Source organism: Ranitomeya imitator, chromosome 8 (assembly GCF_032444005.1).
Source record: "Ranitomeya imitator isolate aRanImi1 chromosome 8, aRanImi1.pri, whole genome shotgun sequence".
Lineage (NCBI taxonomy): Eukaryota > Metazoa > Chordata > Amphibia > Anura > Dendrobatidae > Ranitomeya > Ranitomeya imitator.
The window spans coordinates 29,857,421-29,877,098 of NC_091289.1; the positions used below are offsets into that span (position 1 = coordinate 29,857,421).

At 43.8% G+C, this 19,678-nt stretch overlaps 1 protein-coding gene across 1 annotated transcript in view; it reads left to right on the forward strand.

The window, feature by feature from the left end:
• Positions 1 to 7,163, forward strand: part of LOC138647555 (sortilin-like) — a 51,614-nt gene extending 44,451 nt beyond the window's left edge. Inside the window, exons 2-4 of the mRNA XM_069736632.1 lie at positions 2,731 to 2,831; positions 3,617 to 3,707; positions 5,539 to 7,163. Coding sequence (XP_069592733.1) covers positions 2,731 to 2,831; positions 3,617 to 3,707; positions 5,539 to 5,553 — 207 coding nt within the window. The 3' untranslated portion in view covers positions 5,554 to 7,163. The remainder of the gene's footprint in view (positions 1 to 2,730; positions 2,832 to 3,616; positions 3,708 to 5,538) is intronic.
• Positions 7,164 to 19,678: the final 12,515 nt, after the last annotated feature.

Here is a 19,678-nt window from a genome sequence, read left to right on the forward strand (position 1 = left end):
TAGTGTGGAAGGACCACTATAAAAAAGAAAAAAAAAAATAGAACAAAATAGAACACAATAATAAAAAATAATAACTCCACTATAATGTCAAATGTAAACTAGAAGACATAGTCCAGATGCTAGGAAGAACCGAAAATACGGTCCCCCAATGATCCTAAATAGAGGCAGAATAATAGCTCCCCAGCGGTAAAACGCTGTGTCAGGACGCAAAGGTGATATAACAACCATAAATGGACACCGAAATATCCACCCCCCAGAAAAGGACCACAAGTCAGGTCGCATGTGATAGGAAAATCTATCAAAGCCGCCCTAGAGCAATAAAAAAACTCCCAGTACTTACACATATCGGGGAAGCCAGCGCGTGTCCCGCGGCTCAAAGGCGAGAGGACGCTAAGTGAGCCGCAAAGCCGGTATAAATGTCGAAAAAAAAAGTGAGGTGTTTTTTGTATGTTAGATTTGTTCCATGTTTCTAATTGGAAAACGTCAAACCGTTTTATATTTCTCCTGTATAGTCACAGCCACTCCAAACCACACCATACAGACGTTCGGCAGTTCTTCAGGCAGCTAGTAGTATTGTGCCTTGTCTATCCCATCCGGACAATATGAACCTTCTTAATCCGCTATCGTTTCAGTCGCTTGTACATACTTGTCCTATGAGTGCCCTCTCCTCTTTGTAGAAGGTCCTACCTCCTCCACGTTAGCTGGTTGTTCAATCCAACTATGAAGTGACATCACTGTGTTGGCAAAGTGTCCTCATTAACCCTGCTGTTGTCTTCGGTCTGGGGAGACCGATTTTTGAACTTTGGTATTTTTTTGGGGTGTTCAAGATGCGGTTCTGAAACTTGTGGTTGATTGACTTAAATGAGGATGGGTAGGTCGGCCACGGGTTTCAGAGCCGCATCTTGAATATTTTAAAGAATATTGAAGTTCAAGGTTGGTCGTTTTTGACCGAAGACAACAGCAGGGTTAATCCTTGCCTGGAGACTTCTGCTCTCAATCCGCCCTAGTTGAGACACTCGTGTATTGAAGATACAGGACCAATATAAAAAGTTTACGCCCCACTGTGGCACAGGGTCGCAACACAATCCCGACATTCCCAAGCTCAAATGTTCGGGCCCCCGATTATTTTCAATAAGGTTCAAGTTCTGGTACCCAAGCCAAACTTTAAAATGGCGTTTGGGTCGAGGACTAGAACCCAAACTTTTATGGGTCCGCTCATCTGTAGTCTGGCAGGATAAAAGCTGCAAGACCTACAACTGCCTGAAAAAAGTGAACAGCCAGCCTCACCGCCCCCATTTCTCTAAATTCTGCTGTGTAGATAATCTATATCTTGCGTTTTGATATAATTTTTAGAGCTCTTAAGGCAATTCATAATTCATGTAGAAATGTTCAGATTAAGTAGGTATGCGGGTACAGCTAATAGTAATGCAAGGCGCAGTGACAACGAAAGTGTGAAAGCGGTTTAGTAAAAAATTACTGTTATTTACTGGAGTGTGGTTTTCTCGTGGGAATGGTACAAACAAAAAAAATCTTTGTACTGGAAATTACATTCACATCCTGTATCGTGGAGACTTCGTTAATCTGTTATAGTTACTGATAAAGATGCATTTAAGAGACGGATAAAAAGGCATTTAAATACAAATACTATATTCTGCAATAAGGCATGGGCACAGCTTCTGATGTCTCGCCAGAAAATAAATCCATGTCTGATCACTTAACATTTATGCATTAAATATACATATTTTACCAACCAAAGTGTTAATGTTCCATCTCTGTGACTGGCCCAAGCTGGAAAAGAACACCCATTTTTGGGCAGAGTTTACATAAAGATGCAAACCTTTTCTCAAACAGTTCCAAGAGTGAAACAATGGAGGCTCTGCTCGGTTTTATACTTGCAACGCATTAGCTGGACAGTCTGGTACATTAATAAAAATCTTGTATGGTGCACATCCTTGTAAAACAATGCAAGCAAAAGTCCACAAGACAGTAACCTACTCGCCACCGATGTGAAACCAGAAGTCTCTTCTTTAGATCTGGCTCGTGTCAGGGAATAGTTATGGGAAAGATGTTTCACATGAAACCACGCTTCTTCAAAGGCTCATAAGAAGTGTAGTATCACGTGAAACATCTGTTGCCAATATTTCTCTGTATTCCATGGCACGAGGGGAGTCCACAATATTGATAAGACATATGGTGTTACATCGGTGGCGAGTTTTTCTTGACTCTAGGAGTTGTGCCACCTCTTCTGTCTTGGGCATGCTTGAATTTTCAGTGACTGTTTTCTGAAGCTTTGGCATAGTCCTGGTAAATATTGAGTCCATTGATTGAGACTATATGAGGTTGCTGGGGGAATTTTATTTATTTATTTATTTTTTTCACCCCTCCTGTAGAGGAGTACAAAATAACTGTCCAGTCAAGAGGCAAATGGGTAGCTGTGATCCCATGTCTGGAAAGTGAGATCGTGTTTTATATTTTTTTTTTGTTTTCCACTTGATAATTTAAAATGTGATAACGAATGAATAAAATATATAATATATTAAGTGTGTGTATGTACGTGTTCATTTCTGTATCCTGTGCAGTGGTCATTGTGCAGGGAGGGGGGAAGAGGTAATCTGTGACCACTTCCTATTAGGAATGTTGGATTTTCTTATCATTGTAATCCTGCCTGTGAGGGCCCTGTCGAGAACGAGAATGTATTCTGACTGTCACATTTGCAACTTGTCTTTACAGGTTCGACTTCATCCCGGAATCATCGCTGCTGTTGTTGTAGTCGCCATGCTGGCTTTATTGGCGGCCATTTTAATCATAAAAAAATACTGCTTTCCTGAAAGGTGAGGAGATTCATTCACAAACTCCATCTTGTGCTTTTGGGCAGGGGTGTCAAACTGCATTCCTCGAGGGCCGCAAACCATGCGTGTTTTCCAGATTTCCTTAGCTTTGCACAAGGTGCTGTAATCATTATGTGTGTAGGTGATTAAATTATCACCTGTGCAGTATAGGGAAATCCTGAAAACATGACCTGTTTGCAGCCCTTGAGGATTGCAGTTTGACACCTCTGCTTTTGGGGATTCATGTTGACAGTGGATTTTTTTTTTTTTCCCCTTGTGTTGGACAAACTGGGCAGATATCTAATCGGCATAACCGGTTACAATGGAACTATATTAGTAGTAGTTCATCAAAACTACTGCAGGACCTTGGCGCGCTGTAGTGACCACTGGACCTAAGTGCCAACCTCTTCTACCTACCTACCTGCAGCATCGCCAGCTTCTGGTTCGTCATTACACCGTGGTGTGCACACATGGAGATTTGCACCGACGTGGCCCATAGACCTGGGTCTTACATAATAAAAAATATATATAATTTTTTTTTTTTTTTTGCTGCTTTATATGTAGCATTGCTGTGACTTTCTGAAGCGTGAAGCTGCACGGGTGAAGCAGGCCTGATGTAAGAGACGTGGTCTGAGATACGAGCTCTGACACTGGGCCGTAATTCCTCCTCTGTCTTGATGAGCATTATAAATAAGCTGTGATATCAGTATTATTTCCTGCTGATTCATTTGCACAAGATTCATATTGAAGCGACCATTTATAATTCTCTCCTTTTTTTTATTTTTCAGCAATGTCACGTACAGATACTCCACGCTCAGAAATCACCACGAAGATTTAGACAACAGCGCCACCACCAGGCTTCAGGAAGATTCGGACGAGGTAATGAGCAGGACTTCAGTGTCCTCAATCCTCCCACACAATGTAGTGTATATAGAGGGACAGCGTGGAGTGATGGGGGAATCTGTCAGGCGATTCATGCTGCCCAAACTGCGCACAGCATGACTCCCTGCCAGTCCACACGTTGCTGCAGGTATGCTTTTCTCTGAAACACTCCGGTGTTTCAAGTTGTTAAGAGCCGGCTGTGTACTACAGCCAAGGCCCAAACTACTCCAGCATCGCCCTCATTCAGCTTCTCTCAACCCCACTGCCTGGGATCGACAGGTCTCACCGACCTATGTATATCTACTAAAGTTACTCTGTATGGACAGCACTATTGTGCTCCTTTTCTGACCTCCTGTTCTCCAGCCGTAGACCTTTTTTTATATTGTGTTGGTCTCCTATTCCCTGATCTTCCAGGAAGACTTTTCCAAGATTTTGGAGGTGACTGTGGGAATTTTTGTCCCTTTATCCAGAACAGTATTTGAGAGGCCAGGCTTACAATCTCCGGCCTAGATCCAACATCCCGAAGGTGTTGGAATTGGGCTGATCTGTGCGGCTGGTCATGTTCTCCCACCAGACTCCCCCCAACCACGTGTGTATGGACCTTCTGCACTGGGCGCGGTCATGGGGAACAGAAAGAGTCTTCTCCAAACTGTTCTCACAAAGATGGCACCTACAATTGTCCAATATATCTTGTGCCGAAGCATTAAGATTTCCTTTCACTGGAGCTAAGGGACCGAGGCGGACCCCTTATAACAGACCCATGGTATTCTCCCTCCTCCACCAAACTGTACAGGGGGCACAATGCAGTCTGGCAGGTAACGTTCTCCTGGAATCACTAAACCCAGACTCATCCATCAGATGCCGGATAGTGTGATCCGTAACTGCACAGAACACGTTTCCTACAGAGTCCAGTGGTGGCGGCTTTACACCACTCCATCTGGTGCTCGGCATTGTGCTTGGTGAAGTAAGGCTTGTATGTCCCGATCTGGACATTTGCTTTATTTTATACAGCAATGAAAATGAAGACAACAAAACCATTTCAATGGTTTTAAGACCTTTTGTCCCAGTACTTTTGTCCCCTTTAGTGCATTTTCTCACGTACCAATGGGTTAAACTTCCTGTAAACTAAATGGCAAATTGGCCGTTCCACCTTTCCAAGAGAATGGGCCATAACTGAACAAATGTCCATTTCCCTTATCGGAATGGTCAACTTATAGACATTGATTTATCCAATATTCCATAAAATTCTAGATTTTGGGGGACTCCTGTGTGTGTGAGATGGAATGAGCAATTGGTGGTGATGTGTCCTTTACGGTCCTTTGCTAAGCCGTTCCATGACTTCCTATAGATTGTCAGGCACAGCGGGTTACCGCGTTCCAATAGACCCCTGGGTATTTGGGACCCCATTTCCGCACATCAAAAAAGATGCTGCTAGTATGATTCACGCTACCATGGTCCAGGCAGCATAAATTACAGTAGCTTTTTTTTTTCTTCTTATAAAGTTTTTTTTTTTTTTTTTTTTTTTTTTATTTGTTAACCTTTTTTTATTAAAGCAAATATCCCTTGTATGTGGCTATGAAATGCATCCATGCTTATAATATTTAACATATAGAATTATTATTTTCACTTTTATGCAATGCAAATAATTAAATCTGTTGAAATCTGCAAAATCCTCAGCACATGAGCGCAATCCCAGCGGGTACTGTAAAGGCCGTACATTCATTACAAATCGTCGTGTGAAGTCAGTGAAGCTTCTTGTTCTCTTCACTCCCCACGTAGCTGACCGGCCGTCATTGGAAAACTTACACAACTTTCTTCTCTTTTCCAGGATTTGCTGGACTAGCTGACACTGTGCAAATATTGGAACCTGGCAAGGAACGCTCCATTGTGCAAAGTGCACTGGCCTGTCTGACCCTTCTGCATTGTCTGGATATCTCTCTTTTTCTTGATGTGATTTATTTTTATTTATTTTTTTCTCTCTGCACTGATTTTAGCATAGGATAAAAAGTTCCATTTACCGTATAAGCCAAGTTTTTCAGCACTTTTTTTTTTTTGTGCTGAAAATGCCCTCCTCGGCTTATACATGAGTCATTGTCCCAGAAGCCGGCGGGGGACTGGGTGCAGCAGGTCACAGGCAGGTGACGGCGGCTGCTGCTAATCCCTGTGCCCGCTGCTAAAGATAAATTAATATTTATTGCACTGGCAATGAGTATTAATTTCTCTTATATTCAGCGCAAAGTTGCAGCATCAGCCGCCTGGCTCTCATGGGTGCCCGCTTATTAAGGTAATGAATATTCACTACTCACATAGGCGTGGAGAGAGGTGAATATTCATTCACTTAATGAACAGGGACACTTGATCGCTCGGCCGGAAGAGCTGTTGGCGTCGGAACAAGATGCTGCGAGGGCGCGCAGGGAAGGTAAGTAGGATGTTTATTATTTTTATGCTTCTCATGGGGGGCTATGCAGACAAGGATGGGGATGAGGAGCTATGCAGACAAGGATGGGGTCGAGGAGCCATGCAGACCAGGCTTATACTCCAGTCAATAAGTTTCCCCAGTTTTTCATGGCAAAATTAGGTGCCTTGGCTTATAATCAGGTTGACTCGTACACAAGTATATATGGTATATTATAAACTCAGTATTAAATTATTGCAAATGATAGATGACATTTTAAAGGGACTGTTTAATACCAGAGCACTAGTCTCTACACCTGCTCCTGGTATGCATAACCTCTGTATTAACTACCTCAGTGATATTGAAGCTTGCTCACATAAGGGCAGAGGCAGAATCGTTTACAAGCTCTATCCATTTATAAAGATGGAAATAACCCTTTTAAAGGAATAATCTTGCAGTATTGCAGCACTATTTACTGAAAAGCAGCGAACCCTTTATGGGAAGGTGATGAAGCCCCATTATCAGTCTATAGGGTATGTCGAGGGACTTTTATCCTATCGAAAATAATAGCAATGAATGTAAAAACTGATCCAATAAGGGTAGATCAGTGCTGAATCGTGTCCTTACACTCCATTTTGTGGACTCTTATTACGGATGTATAACATTACGCTGGTTTATGATTTTAATTTTGCAGCTTTTACAGATTTAAGGGATTTCCCATGTTTAAATAAAAAAATAATTATTGTATAATTAAAGTTGCAGATTTTTTTTGGATGGTTTACCATTCTAAATATCTGCTTGCGCTCAAGGAACAGTGACACACATGTAATATAATTAATTTTTTTTTTCCTAATCTATTGATTAAAGGGATTGTACCGCTGACTTTGTGACCTCCACAGAAGTGAACAGCCTGGATGACCTCTTCAGACTGTGTTTTTTTTTTTTTTTATACACCTATGAGATTTCATGATGAGACTGTTTAACTTTTATTAAAGTTTGTAATATTTTTTTAATCTTTGATCCATACAGTACAGACCAAAAGTTTGGACACACCTTCTCATTTAAAGATTTTTCTGTATTTTCATGACTATGAAAATTGTAAATTCACACTGAAGAAATCAAAACTATGAATGAACACATGTGGAATTATATACTTAACAAAAAAGTGTGAAAACTGAAAATACGTCTTATATTCTAGGTTCTTCAAAGTAGCCACCTTTTGCTTTGATGACTGCTTTGCACACTCTTGGCATTCTCTTGATGAGCTTCAAGAGGTAGTCGCTGGAAATGGTCTTCCAACAATCTTGAAGGAGTTCCCAGAGATGCTTAGCACTTGTTGGCCCTTTTGCCTTCACTCTGCGGTCCAGCTCACCCCAAACCATCTCGATTGGGTTCAGGTCTGGTGACTGTGGAGGCCAGGTCATCTGGCGTAGCACCCTATCACTCTCCTTCTTGGTCAAATAGCCCTTACACAGCCTGGAGGTGTGTTTGGGGTCATTGTCCTGTTGAAAAATAAATTATGGTCCAACTAAACGCAAACTGGATGGAATAGCATGCCGCTGCAAGATGCTGTGGTAGCCATGCTGGTTCAATATGCCTTCAATCTAATATATAAAGCTGAATGTGTGTGTGTGTATGTCCGGGATTGGCATCTGCACCGTCACAGCTACAGTCACAAAATTTTGCACAGTCACATGTCTGGACCCCGAGAGCGTCATAGGCTATGTTGTGAAATTTTAACCCCGCGCATTCCAATTCACCAAACAATTTTGCCCCTATCTACATAATGGGGGAAAAAGTGAAAGGAAAAGTGTTGGCGGCAAATTGACAGCTCCCAGATGTGAACAAGGGGGACTTAAAGAATTAGAGCGATGGCGCCAAAGCGTATATACTTTACAGTTGCTAAGGTGGGGCCCCGACATGGGATACTCACCACACACGGGGATGTGAACACACACACAAAATGCGCCACACACTACCAAGTGCTTGAACACATATTACTCTCAGCACACATACACCAACCTCGACACATAAAAGTCGAAACACAAAAGTCGCCGCTCAAAACTCGCCACAAGTGCAAAACTCACCTCATGGAGAACTCGCCACATGCAAAACTTGCATACGCGGAAAAATTGCCACATGCACAAAAGTTGCAACACATGTAAAAGTTGCCTCACACAAAACTTGCACATACTCAAAAGGCACCACACATAAAACTCGCCATGCGCAAAACTTGCTGCACACAACTTGCTACACTAACCGGTCACATGCAACTCGACACACAAAAAGTTGCTACACGCATGTTGCCACAAAAAACTCATATCACAAGTCGCTACATGCAACTCAACACACACAACTTGACAAACAAAACTCGCCCTAAAACACACAAGTCTGGTATTATCCTTCAAAAATAAAAATCTGATTAATAAGCAGACAAACTACAAGAGCAACAAATGTACCATATAGGAAATATGGCAGCTGTCAGTCACATGACCTGTCTATTATGTGTATATGTGAGCTAATATATACTGCCAGGGGGAGGGCTTCCTGTTGGCTGGGGATTTATCAGGCTGCCAATTTAGCTTACAAATACTGAGGTAAAAATACTGACCAAATAACGTGTGAACGAGGTCTAATACAGGAGGAGATGACACACAGGTATATACTATATACAGGGGAGATGACACACAAGTATATACTATATACAGGAGGAGATGACACACAGATATATACTATATACAGGAGAGATGACACACAGGTATATACTATATACAGGGGAGATGACACAGGTATATACTATATACAGGAGGAGATGACATACAGGTATATACTATATACAGGGGAGATGACATACAGGTATATACACTATATACAGGAGATGACATACAGGTGTATACTATATATAAGGGAGATGACAAACCTCTATATACTGAGGTGAAAATGAAAAGGTGTGAGTGCAAAATGAGAGGAGTGAGGGAAAATAGTGGAGTGATCGGAAAATGACAGATGTGAGGTCGAAATGACAAGTGTTAGGGGGGAATGAGAGGAGTGAGGGAGAAAATGAGAGGTGTGAGGGAGAAAATGACAGATGTGAAGGGGAAAATGAAAGATGTGATTGGGAAAATGAGAGAATTGAGGTGCTATAACTAACCACAGATATTTACTATGCCCAGGCAACGCCGGGCTCTTCAGCTAGTTTTGAATAAATCCGTAACAGTGTCACCAGCAAAGCCCCCCCACCCCATCACCCCTCCTCCATGCTTCACGGTGGGAACCAGGCATGTAGAGTCCATCCGTTCACCTTTTCTGCGTCGCACAAAGACACGGTGGTTGGAACCAAAGATCTCAAGTTTGGACTCATCAGACCAAAGCACAGATTTCCACTGGTCTAATGTCCATTCCTTGTGTTCTTTAGCCCAATCAAGTCTTTTCTGCTTGTTGCCTGTCCTTAGCAGTGGTTTCCTAGCAGCTATTTTACCATGAAGGCCTGCTGCTCTCCTCTTAACAGTTGTTGTAGAGATGTGTCTGCTGCTAGAACTCTGTGTGGCATTGACCTGGTCTCCAATCTGAGCTGCTGTTAACCTGCGATTTCTGAGGCTGGTGACTCGGATAAATTTATCCTCAGAAGCAGAGGTGACTCTTGGTCTTCCTTTCCTGGGGCGGTCCTCATGTGAGCCAGTTTCTTTGTAGAGCTTGATGGTTTTTGCCACTGCACTTGGGGACACTTTCAAAGTTTTCCCAATTTTTCGGACTGACCGACCTTCATTTCTTAAAGTAATGATGGCCACTCATTTTTCTTTACTTAGCTGCTTTTTTCTTGCCATAATACAAATTCTAACAGTCTATTCAGTAGGACTATCAGCTGTGTATCCACAAGACTTCTGCACAACACAACTGATGGTCCCAACCCCATTTATAAGGCAAAAAATCCCACTTATTAAACCTGACAGGGCACACCTGTGAAGTGAAAACCATTCCCGGTGACTACCTCTTGGAAGCTCATTAAGAGAATGCCAAGAGTGTGCAAAGCAGTCATCAAAGCAAAAGGTGGCCACTTTGAAGAACCTAGAATATAAGACATATTTTCAGTTGTTTTTACACTTTTTTGTTAAGTATATAATTCCACATGTGTTCATTCATAGTTTTGATGCCTTCGGTGTGAATGTACAATTTTCATAGTCATGAAAATACAGAAAAAATCTTTAAATGAGGTGCCCAAACTTTTGGTCTGTACTGTACATACATACATCTTAAGTGTTCCCTTTTTTTTTTTTTTTTGAGCAGTGTTACACTGCTCAAAAAAAAAATAAAGGGATCACTTACATTGTGATGTTTAACTCCAAGTCAATCACACTACTGTGAAATAAACCTGTCCAGTTATGAAGCAACACCGATTGTGACTCAATTTCTCCGGCTGTTGTGCGGCAAATGAAATGGACAACAGGTAGAAATGATAGGCAATTAGCAAGACAACCCCTTATAAAGGAGCAGTTCTGCAGGGGGTAACCACAGACCATTTCTGTTTTTATCATTTTTTTTCTCATTTTTGCATTTTCTTTGCCTCATGCTACTGTACTGTACCTCTCGGGGTGGGAGCAGAGTCCACAACCCACATAAGATGCTCAAGTAGTGCAGCTCATCCAGGATGACACATCAAGGTGAGCTGTATCTAGATGGGTAGCTGTGTTTGTCAGCAGTGTCCAGAGCAAATACCAGGAGATGTGGAGGGGGTCGTAGGAGGACAACAAGCAGCAGGACCACTACATTCTCAACACATTCCACTATGTAACGAATAAAGATTTGAAACTGGTATATTTAATTCAGTGATATCTAGGATGTGGTATTCTAATGTTCCTATTTTTTTTCTCGGAAAATGGGTGGTATGTCTTATAGTCCAGATGTACCTGCTGTGAATGGGGAGGTGGGAGAGCTGCAGCGGAGGACAGGCGGGTGGCAGGAGCCCGCTGCTGCGGCTAACCCAGTGCCCGCTGCTAAAGAGAAATGAATATTCACTGCTCCCCATACTCATAGACCCACCCACCTGTATGCACTGAAGCTAGCGCCAAGAGGTGGGAGGAACTATGGGCGTGGTAAGAAGTGAATATTCTTGTTAGCAGCAGCCGTCGGCTTCCTGCAGCTGCTGGGCTCCCAGGTGTACCCGCTACTAAAAAGATTTAATATTCATGCTCTCCACTACCATAGGAGTAGGGAGCAGTGAATATTCATTGATCTTTAATAGCAGGCACACTGTTAGCCGCAGCTGCCAGGTGATCACGTGTGCCCGATATTAAAGATCAATGAATATTCCCTGTTCTCCATGCCTGTGGTAGTGAATATTCATTCTTTTTAGTAGCAGGCACACGTGATCGCCTGGCAGCTGCAGGAGGCCGGGGGCTGCTGCTTACACTGGGTGCTATGGGCGTGGGGAGCAGTGAATATGAAGATGAATATTCACTGCTCTGCATGCCTAGTGTCCCAGGCATGGGGAGCAGTGAGTATTCTGGCATCTGTCCTCTGCTTGTAAGCAACGCATTACATCACTGCCATGTGTTGCTTACAGCATAATGAGATGCTGGCATCAGAACAGGACACTGTGAGGGAGCGCAGGGAAAGGAAGTAAAATGTCTTTGGGTTTTTTTTTCTGATGGATGCCATGTAAACCATGATAGGGATGAGGAGGGCCGTGCAGACCAGGATGGGATGGGAATGAGGGGGGGCCGTGCATACCAGGATCTGCGATACTAGTACAGAATTTACCACATTTTGTTTTCTCTATTTTTCTCCTCTAAAACCTAGGTGCAAATTGTGGTCCAATGCGTCTTATAGTCCAAAAAATACTGTGTATATATAATATTTATTATATATGTTTGTTTTTTTTGGTTTGTTTTTTTAATCCTTGATCCTAAAGTGAGGTATGGTAAAGCAATGACTTCATGAAACATAGGTGGGAAAAAAATAATACTCTGAAGAGGTTGTCCATGCTGCTAAATTCGGTGGAGGACATGAAGTCAGTGGCGCAATCCCTTGTAAATATCTTTATATAATAAGAATAAAAATATTATTGTTACAAATAAAATTCTATATATTATGCAAATCTTGCAGTGACAATGAATCCTAATTGTGCGCACTACACGCTGTCTGGACTCAGAAATCTGATTTTATCACATTGCCTACTCATCTGCTTCTTTTAATTCCTGGACAATGCCAAAGAAAAGCGCAGATGTGATAAAAACGTTGATCACTGCTCTGGCGTGCTTCATGTCATGACCTTGGGATCACAACCATTGTACCTTTCTACTTTCCTGATTTAAGCTGCAGCTCCTTTTTATATTTAATGCTTTTAGTTGAGGGACCATGAAGAATGGGCGACTTCTTTGTCCTAGGCTGGAGGAATGCCATCTGCCATACAAGCAGGTGCACACGTGGCACACACCTGGAGCAAACCTCACTCTGCGCATCACTGACCTCCAATATGTAAATGCCTAGACAGTCCAGGCTGGGTTCTGGGAAGGCTGTGGTCACACTGGGCAGTTCTGGTGCAGGATTTTCATGTGTTGTATTTTATGGTCAAAATCAGGATTGTATCGAAAAACTGGAAGAGTATGTCATTTTCCTTTTTCTAGACTTGGTGTGAAATTTGCCAAAAAAAAATAGGATTGTAGAACAAAACTGAATTGTGTGGACTGAACATAAGGTTTCATTTCCATGGCATCATCCCCCTGACAATAATAATTATTATTCCTAAAATCGATTTAGCCCCTGAGATGTCTTCAAAAGGTATAAGTTTGTTTTGTTTTTTTTCCTACCCAAAAAAAAAAAAAAATTTATAATTGAAGGTGTGACCAACGAAAAGGTGACTAGTCCAGGAGGAAGGTCCATGTTGGCTTCTCCCTGCCTGCTTTTCTAGACTGGGAGGTCTCTCCCTGTGTGTGTATATATAATAGCCTGTCAATCTAGCTGATGGGATGGGGTGGCTAGTCATCTTATTCCTGGGCATGCCTTCAACTTGTTTTTTTCTCTGAAACACCGCCTAGGCATTACAGAGCAGGACATGAAAGAGTAACTGGTCTCATGATGCAGGTTACCTAACATATGTGCAGCATGAATCGTAAGCAGCTTAACTTTAAAGTGCTATTACCATGAGACCTTGGTGATAGAAATTAAAGGGACTATCTAGAACCTAGTTATTGATGTCCTATTCTAAGGATAGCTCCTCAACATCAGGTAGCGGTCTGTCCAATTCCTGCTATCTCCAATGATAACCTACGGTTGAAACCAGAAGTTTCCATACACTATATAAAAAGACACATCAGCATGTTTTTCTCAAGATCTGACATGAAATCAGAATAAACCTTTCCCGTTTTAGCTCAATTAGGATTACCATAATTATTATTTGCCAAATGCCAGAAGAATGAGAGGGCGAATGTTTTAAGGCATTTTTATAACTTACATTCCATTAGTATGTAAACTTTCTCTTACCCCATGACGGCACCACGGAGAGAGAGAGGGATCCGCCCTCAGGGACAGGAAACCCACAGGTTAAAAAGGCGGGACCTCTCCTCTACCTCAGTTCGGTTTCCTGTCCCTGACGGGGATCCCACAGCTCAACATCCAGGATTCCAGGGACCATCGGGCCGAGTTCAGGCAGCGGGGGGCCCTGCCACGGTCTCGGGTGGATTCCTCCCTGAGGGCGCATTCTGGGGTCGGTGGGCCTCGTAGATATGCGCGGAGGGGAGGCAGTGAAGAGGACCGAGTCTGCCTCTTCTCTTTCAAAAAACAGCCGGTAATAGGTAGCGGCGGCTCTCCGCCGGTCCATGAGGCGCACAGGGGATGGTGACACCAGTCACCAACAAGCGGTATGATGTAGGGAGCAGCGGCGGCTGCGGAAACTCCGTCCCTCCTGTGAGCCGGCAGCTAGTGAGCGCACGCGCGAGGCCGGGACACTTACTGCGCAGGCGCGGGGCTCACTTCTGGGGCGGCGCAGGGCGGCTCTGGGTAAACCGGATGTTGCCTTGCGCCGCTCGATTAGGATAAAAGCGGAAGGGAAGGGGCATACCGCTGCTCAGAAAGTACCACCATGAGTGGAATAGAGCAGTCGGTGGAAGAACTTCCACAGACATCCATGTCAAAAAACCCTAAGGAGCGCCGTTCTTCACAAAGGCCTACGCAGTGCAGCAGCTCAGGATCCCAGCGCAGCAGAGCCTCTGGTGGATCCAGGAGGAAAACGGTAGTTCAAATGGAGGAAGCGTCCTCAAGACCAGAACCGGTATCTTCCTCTCGTTAGGAGGGTAAGTGACCTCCGTGAAAGTGTATATTCTAATAGGGGTTTATTGTTTCTTAGGGAAAGAAATGCCAGGCGAAAAATAAGCATAGAGTGTGCCCGCTTTGTTCAGCAGATTTGCCGGATACATGGGTCAAAAAACTATGTGTGGCATGCATTGAGAACACCATTAATGAGGAGACTCCGAGATTCACGTCCGAATTAAAAGACTTAATTAAAACTCAAGTGGCTGACGCACTAAAAAGCGTAAAAAGCCGTAAAAGAAAACGTAAAGAGAAAACTCCAGATTACAGTTCCAGCGAGGAAGATAGTACAAGTGATAATTCAGATAGCTCTACAACTTCAGCGTCCTCCTCCGCATCTTCAGAAAGCGGCCGCAACTGTTTCCCAATTGAAGAAACGGATGCGCTGGTCAAAATGGTCAGGGCAACTATGGGTCTGACAGACACTCGCCCCAAAAAATCTGTACAAGATCTTATGTTTAGTGGCCTGGAACAAAAGAAATATAGAGTGTTCCCATTAAACGAAAAAATTCAGGCCCTAATAAAAAAGGAGTGGAAAAGACCAGATAAAAAAAGTATTATTAACACCCAAAAGGAAATATCCATTTGACGACCCGGCCTGCGCCTCATGGGGAAAGGCGCCAAAATTAGATGTCGCTATAGCGAAGGCTTCTAAAAAATTCGCTCTGCCTTTTGAGGATATGGGGACTCTTAAGGATCCTATGGATAAGAGGGCCGATGTCTTCTTGAAAGGGTCCTGGGAGGCCGCCAGCGGAGGATTAAAACCCGGTATAACTGCCACCTGTACAGCCAGAGCGCTGATGATCTGGTTAGATCATTTAGAAACTCAAATAAAAAATAAAACCCCAAGAGAGGCTATATTGGACTCCGTGTCAGCTATGAGAGGAGCTGCGGCATATTTAGCAGATGCCTCCATTGATTCAGTTAGACTGACAGCAAGATCAGCTTCGTTCTCAAATGCGGCCAGGAGAGCACTATGCCTGGAGTCCTGGCGGGGGGACTTGCAAACTAAAACTAAGCTATGTTCCATACCGTGCGAGGGTGAGTTTTTGTTCGGTCCCACCCTAGATGATGTCCTAGAGAAAGCGGTAGATAAAAAGAAAGCCTTTCCAGGATTCCCAAATCAGTCCTATAGACGGCCCTTTCGAGGGAGGAGGTTCACACAAAGACGCCCTCCAAAAAAACAAAAGGAGGGGTGGGAAGACAGAAAATTCAAAAGAGGAGGTTTTATGTTTAACAAACCGGATAATAAAAAACAGCCACAATGAGGGTGCGCCCCAGGTAGGAGGGAGACTAACCCACTTTCTTCAAACCTGGGAAAAAATTTCTGGAAGTGCTTGGACTTTAAACATTATAAGGATGGGCCTAAAACTAACGTTCCATACAACACCACACAATCAGTTTGTGGTAACACCGCAAAGGAAGTCGGAGGTCGAGCAGCTGAGTATCCAGAAAGAAGTCCTCAGTCTTCTGGAAAAGAAGGTTATACAGGAAGTTCCACAACAGGAAGAGACAGCGGGGTTCTATTCTCCGCTCTTTCTTAGGGATAATAATAGACTCAACAAAGCAAGAGTGTCGCCTGCCGGAAGAAAAAGTATCCAAAAGGATACATCTGGTGAATCATTTGAGTCTCACTCCGCTGATCACCTTAAGGAAAGCCATGTGCATACTAGGGTCTATGACAGCTTGTATCCCAGCGGTTCAGTGGGCTCAGAGCCACTCGAGAGATCTTCAGTGGGAGATACTGGAGGCGGTACCCCACGCAGGAGAAAATTTAGAGAAGCAATTAAAAATATCCTCTCGGACAAAAGCTTCGCTAGCTTGGTGGACAGATCCGTCCAATCTCAGGAGGGGGGTTCCATGGGTATGGCCGGTTTCGGTAATCCTGACCACAGACGCAAGCCCTTGGGGGTGGGGAGCCCACTTAAACAGTCAAATTGCCCAAGGTCCTTGGTCAGGGGACGAAAGAAGCCTTACTTCAAACATGAAAGAGCTTTTAGCAGTTCAGTACGCCGGCAATCATTTTTTAACATCCCTCCGTTCCCACCACGTGAGAATACTGACAGACAACAGGGTAGTAGTAGCATATTTAAATCATCAAGGGGGAACAAGGTCTCAATCCCTAATGAAAGTAACAAATCTCATCATGTCACAAGCAGAAGCCAACCTGTCCTCCCTAACAACCCTTCATATCAAAGGGTCAGAAAATCAGACTGCAGATTTTCTAAGCAGAACTCAATTAAGACAGGGGGAATGGGAGTTAAATTCGAAAATATTCAAACGCATAGTGGATCAGTGGGGGGCCCCGGATATAGATCTATTTTCAAACAATCAAAATTGGAAAACGAAGGCCTTCTGCTCAATAGATCCACGGGGGAGTCCAGTGGCTATAGACGCATTTCTAATCCCATGGAGCTTCCATCTAGCTTATGTTTTTCCTCCGATAGCTCTTATTCCCTTGGTCTTGAAAAAAAATCAGGGAAGACAGAGCCAAAGTGATAATGATAGCTCCGTTCTGGCCGAAAAGAGTATGGTTCCCATGGCTACGCCTAATGTCCATAGCGGATCCATGGGTTCTACCAGATATCCCAGACCTTCTGCATCAAGGGCCAGTGAATCACCCACAAATAAAAAGTTTGCATATGACGGCCTGGCTTTTGAAAGGGATCTGTTAACAAAAAGGGGGTTTTCTTCAAATCTAATTTCAACCCTGCTGGCCAGTAGAAAACCAATAACTACCAGAGCATACGGCAAAGTCTGGAAAAAGTTCCTCTCCATTTCAGGGGTTATCCTATCAAATCAGATGCCAATTCAGGAAATTCTAGAATTTCTTCAAAAAGGATTAGAGAAAGGCCTAGCAACAAACACTCTGAAAGTGCAGATTGCAGCACTTGGTGCCCTTTATAACCAGGATTTGGCGGGGAATCACTGGGTAAAAAGGTTTATTAAAGCATCTACTAGGTCCAGACCAGTTATACATCTCACCGCTCCTCCCTGGGATCTGAACCTAGATCTTTCAGCACTAACTAAAGCACTGTTCGAACCCTTATCTCAGGCTTCATTAAAAATAATATCCCTGAAAACCTGTTTGTTGGTGGCCCTAACCTCAGCTCGCAGGATTAGTGATCTACAGGCCTTATCAGCGTACCCACCTCTAACCGAAATATTAGAAGACAGGGTGGTCCTTAAAACTGACCCATCATACCTCCCCAAAGTGGCATCAAAATTCCACAGATCCCAGGAGATAGCTTTACCATCTTTTTGCCCTAGTCCTAAAATCAAAAAAGAGGAAGCTTTACACACACTAGATGTGAAGAGATGCCTGACATACTATCTATCAGCTACAAGGGAGTGTAGGAAAGGGAGGGCTCTGTTTGTCTGCTTTCAGGGTCCAAATAAGGGTCACAAAGCATCGAAAGCCACGTTGGCAAGGTGGGTAAGAGATGCCATCACGATGTCATATACCTCATCCGGGGAACAAGCTCCAGACACAATTAAGGCCCATTCAACCAGGTCGGTGGCAACCTCTTGGGCAAAACATGGTGGAGCATCAATTGATCAAATATGTAGGGCAGCCACTTGGTCTTCCCCCTCTACATTCTTCAAGCACTATCAGCTTAATCTATCCTCTTCCTCAGACTTGACTTTTGGTAGGAGAGTTCTTGAGGCAGTAGTCCCACCCTAAATACTCATTCTTTGAAATTCTCTCCTTGGTGCCGTCATGGGGTAAGAGAATATCGTAGTTACTTACCGATAATGGTATTTCTCTGATCCCATGACGGCACCCGTATATTCCCTCCCTTCACGTGTGGGTGTTCACACTACTAATAGGCTTTAGTCACGCGGTGTCGCAAAAAAAAAAAGTTTATATAAAAATATGTATAGTTATGTTTTCTTGTGTATGAATAACCAAATTAAGTTACAGCAGAAAGTCCCTGCAAGGCTCTGTAAACCAAACTGAGGTGGAGGGGAGGTCCCGCCTTTTTAACCTGTGGGTTTCCTGCCCTGAGGGCGGATCCCTCTCTCTCTCCGTGGTGCCGTCATGGGATCAGAGAAATACCGTTATCAGTAAGTAACTACGATATTTGACAGTATTTGGTACCTTAAACTTAATGGCTTTGGTTACACGTTTGGGATATCCTTCCACAAGCTTCTCACAATAGTTGGTTTGGATTTGGGTCTAATCCTTCTGACAAAACTGGTGTAACTGATCCAGGTTTGCAGGTCGCCTTGCTTCCACCGGCCTTTTCAGCTTTGCACATAAATTTTCAATAGGATTGAGATCAGGGCATTGTGATGGCCGCTCCAAAACATTGACCTTGTTGTCCTTAAGCCATTTTGTTACCATTTTGGCAGCATGCTTTGGGTCATTGTCCATTTCCGCCCAAGCCTTAACTTCCTAGCTGATGTCTTGAGATGTTGCTTCAGTATTGCCACATAATCTTCTTTTCTCATGATGCCCTCTGTTTTGTGAAGTGTGCCAGTCCCTCCTGCAGCAAAACAACCCCACAACATGATGCTGCCACCCCTGCGTTTCACAGTTGGGATGGTGTTCTTAGGCTTCCAAGCTTCTCCCTTTTTACTTCAAACGTAACGATGGTCATTATGCCCTAAAAGTCCAATTTCTCTAATGCCCATGATGGCACCAGGAAGAGAGGGGATCCGCCCACCAAGGACAGGAAACCTACAGATAAAAAGGCGGTAACTCTCTCCCGCATCAGTTGGTTTCCTGTACTTGATGGGAGACCTACAGACTTACCGACAGAAGACGAACGTCGTGGGATTCTGGGTCCAATCAGTTTGACCTCGGCTGGTGTGGTGACCCGAGGCGCCACTGCTGGGGCTAGTGGGCCTCTAGGGTGTGCGGGGGAGGTGGCATGGAGTTCACGGCCACCTCCCTAAATAAGATCCACCGCAGCAGTGACAGCATCCAGGGGGGCCCCTCTGTGGATGGCGGGGAGTGGCACGGCTCTCCCCCCAGAGCGTCAGCCTGCTCTACAGAAGGCCCTTTCGGAGCAAGAAGTTTTTCCGAAGGAAGCCGGGGAAAAACCAAGACAAGTTGGAGGTTAAGAGAAACAAGAACTAAGGGTTTTTGTTCAATAACAGCCCCATTGACAACTCCCACCATGTCAGGATTATGTCAGACAACAGGGTAGTGATGGCGTACCTGAATCATCAAGGGGGTACTCTCTCTCAAAAACTGATGGAAGTAGCCAAATCAATATTCCACATAGCCGAAAGCAACCTTCTATCCCTGTCAGGCCTTCAT